The sequence below is a fragment of the Orycteropus afer genome, unplaced genomic scaffold (assembly GCF_000298275.1).
Source record: "Orycteropus afer afer isolate SDZICR_OR568_19922 unplaced genomic scaffold, OryAfe1.0 scaffold00888, whole genome shotgun sequence".
NCBI lineage: Eukaryota > Metazoa > Chordata > Mammalia > Tubulidentata > Orycteropodidae > Orycteropus > Orycteropus afer.
This window is the reverse complement of record NW_006922475.1, coordinates 459,150-463,898: the sequence shown is the minus strand read 5'-3', so window position 1 is coordinate 463,898 and position 4,749 is coordinate 459,150. Positions and strand designations below refer to the sequence as shown.

The 4,749-nt window shown below is 35.6% G+C and overlaps 1 protein-coding gene across 1 annotated transcript in view; it reads right to left on the bottom strand.

Moving 5' to 3' along the window:
• KDM6A (lysine demethylase 6A) overlaps positions 1 to 4,749 on the bottom strand; it is a 245,741-nt gene that overhangs the window by 1,147 nt on the left and 239,845 nt on the right. Inside the window, exons 28-29 of the mRNA XM_007958238.2 lie at positions 2,896 to 3,022; positions 809 to 979 (exon numbers count right to left, since the gene is read on the bottom strand). Of these exons, the coding sequence (XP_007956429.2) occupies positions 809 to 979; positions 2,896 to 3,022 (298 nt within the window). The remainder of the gene's footprint in view (positions 1 to 808; positions 980 to 2,895; positions 3,023 to 4,749) is intronic.

Genomic DNA, 4,749 nt, shown 5'->3' with positions numbered 1-4,749 from the left:
CGATTTATTTTTTGATCATCCCTGTACCCCCAAAACCCATTGCTGTTGAGCGATTCTGACTTTAACAGTGACTCTACAGGACAGAGTAGAACTGCCCCAAAAGGTTTCCAAGGCTGTGATTTTTATGGACGCAGACTGTCACATCTTTCTCCCACACAGTGGCTAGTGGGTTTGAACCGTAACCTTTCAATTCACGGCTGAGCACTTTCACCACTGTGCCAACAGGGTTCCTTAATCATATAAATAGTGTTTTCTGATCCCAAATCGAAAAATAAATCGGTAAGTGTGCTTTTAAATATACTTCTGCTTTTAGAGCTAATTAAAATTTTGTCCTTGCCAGAAGTATTAACCTCATGGGAATATTTGATGGAGCTTAACTTCCTGGTATGTTATATAATCTTATGAAATTCGAGTATACTTATAAATTGCAGATAGCTTTTAATTTCAAACAGCAGAAGTGTAAGAGCAAGTATTTCACTCTAGCAGATCAATAGCTTTATGAATAGAAACACATAAGTTTATAAAAGTATACAAAGATTTTTAAGTATGAGTACTGTGATGATTTAGGCTGGTCTCAACCAGGAACAAAAATGAAAACTATATATACCAACTGAATATAAGTAAACTCCTTGCAAGTGTGTGTGTGTGTGTGTGGGGGGGGAGATGGTATGAATATATTCTCATGTTCTATCTAATGAGCCAAAGGAAAATTTAATTATTTTATTATCTCCTACTTATCAGGTGGCAGAGCAAACACTGCTCCTTCACAACCCAGCTAACTATACATTCACATGTTTATTTTACTTACTAATGTAAATTGGTCATAGACTTGCATCAGGTCCTCCATTTTGTACTGTTCTAGCACCACAAAATTTTCCAGGTTCCCACTTGTTTTTCGTGCACAGTCTTGGCAATGCACTACGTAAGTCTTTCGAGAATTGCTCTCATTAGTGACAAAAAGCAGATCAAAAACTTCCACCTATTATACAAGAGAAAAAAGCATTCAATACAGATAGTCGTATTTACTGTACTGCTTTAGTAAAATTATGGAATTCTACTTCACATGGAATTGTGGACAGTGATCTCTGAATAAGAGTAGGTATTAAGAAAAACATGGTTGTCATGTAAGTAACAGTGAGTGAATGTTAAATTATAAGTCTCATGTGTTAACGATTATGGATATAAACAGTGTATTTGTGAACACTGTATGGTTTAGAAACAATAACTCTATATTATATGGAATAACTGATGAGTTGCTATGGCTCAGGCAGAATAAGGAATAACATTGTGGGATAGGAGTTTATTCTCAAATACTGGAAAGCTTATATATTCATTTTTCTGAAGTATAATACACCTTACTAGAATATATCTGATATCCTAGTGACTTTCTTTGGTCAGGTTATACAACATTAAAATAGCCAATGGACTCAGTAATTTGAAATGAAAGTTAACCTCAGAATTACAGAATTTCAAGATTTGGAATGGATTATCAATATCTCTGTTTTTGGCTTATGCTTAAATTTCTCTAGTGACAGAAAACTCATGACCTCATGTCATCTTTGAATAGTATGTTAATTAAAATTCCAGAGTTCACCATGTTTTCCATTACTATCAATGGGTAACAACATGAGCCTATGATCTGAGCTGGAAAATTTATGAGCACTCTTTCACTTGACTCTCAACTTCTGCCATTTAATGAGTTATTTTATTGATTTTACCTTCTAAGCATTTTTTAATTCTCTCCTTTAATATTACTACTGCTAGGTTCTAGTCTAGGCCTTAAGATAACAATTCTTATGTAGATCACTGCAATAGCTTACTATCTCCATCCTCTCCAATTACTTTTCTCTCTAAAACAAATCTTAGTCTCTTGCTCAAAAGCTTTTGATGGCTTCAGTGACCTCAGAAAAAATACCAAATTCCTGAAAATCATTCAAGATGCTTTGCAAACACCACACGTGCTGCCCTACCCACACAGCAAGTGTCACCACTCACTCCTGCACCAATGGATTGATGACAGATGGCAGCCACTGCCCGCCCAACCCACCCTCACCTGCTCCACATGACTGGTGCACAGAGAGCCATACTCAAGGGGTGGGGGGAGGACGCTTTGCAAACCACTTATCATCTAGACTTGTAAGTATAATCTACATAGTGTGTTCCCGTCATACTAGACTACTGACTTTTTCCCAAACAAAACATTCCATACCTCTACTCTCATGCTGATGTCATTCTACCTCCATTTCTGCCCATTTTTTGGCTTGTTCAAATCATATTCATCCTTGAAGGATGGACTCAAATGTTAATATTTTAGTAAACTCTTACCCAATACCAGAAGGAAAATTTAGGTCATGTACATTACTTGTTCACAACTTTTGCTGAAAAGAATCTAAGTTCCTTCAGAGCACGCACCACATCATCTTTGTTTCTGGTACCATTTTAAAGTCCTGGCCAAGGGAGAAAATTGACAAACTTTTTGTAAATTGAACCAGAGATGCCTTAATGTCAATCTACCTTGGAGTTATACTAGGTAACACCTAGTTTATTTAAATCTGTGTAAGTCTGGATTGTGTTCAGTTTAAAAGCTCAGACTAAACTTCTTGATGATTATCATCTGTTAAAGATCTAGTGGATGGATGACTCTGTAGTAGATAATTTTATGGTTGATTTACAGTTAGTGAAATATAACATCATCAGATCAAATTTTAATAGCTAAGAAACAAGAAAATGATGAAATTTAAAGACAAGGTCAATTTCAGTAAAATACTTTGATTTTTCTTTAGCATTATGTTTAAAAAATTTACTTGTAAGTTAAAAAAAAAAAACTAAAGAAAAAGGAAAACTAAAGACATAAGAGGCTTTATAAAACAACTGTGGATAAGAATAGTTACTTACCTCACAAATGCTACAATAATGAGCTGGTTCTTCTTTTGTCCGCCCATGCCATATAATCTCTTTTCCTGCACCAATGAGAGCTTCTCTCAAAGTCTGACATTGCTTCAGCGTTCTCAGAAGACAATACCTATTGTGGGGGAAAAATTATTTGTGACCAGCAACTGAATATTGAGTACTTTTTTAGCATAAGAGATACATCAATTAGAAATAATACCAAGAGACTAGATTATAATGTCTACTTCTTGATTTTTCTTTTGTCAATTTCTCAGGTTTTTAAAAAACAAGGTAATGGTCAGCAGGTCTGATAATATAATAATTGATATCTGAATATCAATATATAATCTCAATATTAGAAAAAGACCCCTTCCTTAAATATAAGTTGCTAATTTTGGCTCTTATTTAGGCAAGTCAATTAACCTCTTTGAGAATCAATTTTCTCATCCTTGAAATAAGAGCCAGTTTTAAACTCTTATGATTCTACTAAGGAAGGAAGATACATTATTTTTATCAACACTACCTAGACACTCACAAACAGCATCATCTTTATAGTTGCTTTTGAAACTTTTGAGTCCATAAGCAGAAAAGCATTTTCAGAGTTAAGTCTGTTACTTAAAAACAACAAACAACAACAAACAGTTGCCTTGGAGCCAATTTCAATTCATGAAGACCTCATGAATGTCAGAGTAGAACTGTGCTCCATACAATTTGCAAGTGGCTGATTTTTCTAAAATAGCTCATCAGGCCTTTCTTCCGAGGCACCTGTGAGTGGAATGGAACCACTAACCTTTTGGTTAGCAGCTGAGCATGTTAACTGTTTCCACCACCCAGGGACTGTTACTATAAGATACAAAATTGGTTTAATTACAGTGCTAAAGAAAAAAAAAAAGGCATTTATTTCCTTAATTTTAACTGGAAGATAAATAATATAGTGGAATCTGTCATTTATATCAATACAACTGAACTTGTATTTATACCTTTTTTAAACTCATTTATGATGCTAACAATATAGTGAACTTTTTTACTCATTTGCATACAGTTTGCTGTCATTGCTCAAAATTATTGAACTGTCTCCTAATTTTCTTACTCTCCTGTGAATCTTAGTGGCTCAGGTTCTCCATTTGAACAAAGAGGTTGAACTAGATGATCTGTAAGGCACTTTTCAGCTCCAAAATTCAGAGATCCTGAAAATTCTCAAAGAAAAGGTAATGGGTTTATCAACTGAGTGTTATTTGAAAGCAAAGGTCTTGTCTGTTTTATTCATGTTGTGTACGTACTGCCTAAGACGGTACATGGCATATATTGTTGGTGTTCAATAAACATTTGATTGCTAAACAATTAAAATTCAAAGTATGGTAATGGCATACTTACTTTCTCTTAATTTTTATTTTGTTGCTATTTGTAAGTGCAGTGTAATAAATTACCTGGTACGGCTTTTCTAGCCGTAAGTCTTTGTAAACTCCATGGTGGAATTTGCTGTGAGCAACTAAGGAGCTCTTGATAGTTATCCACCTGGGGTATTTCTGTTGAGAGTGGCACAAAGCAATGTTCTGGGAAGTTCGCTGTCTCTCAGGTGCTTAGAATTCTAATGTTATGATTGGTTAGTTTGGCCACTCTGCCAGGCTCAAAAGGAGCCCTCCTAGAGGCAAAAGGAATCTCTCTCTGACTGCTGGCTGAGAAAAACGTGCTCCTGGGAGACACGTGCTGCTGAGAAAGACTGAGCGTGTTCCTGAACTTCAATTGTAGCCTGTTGTTTCCCTAATAAACCCCATAATCTATGAGTTCTGTGTGGCCACTGCAGCGAATTATTGAACCAAGCAGAGAGGTGGTGGGTGCTGCAGGAGGAATGGTTGGTGT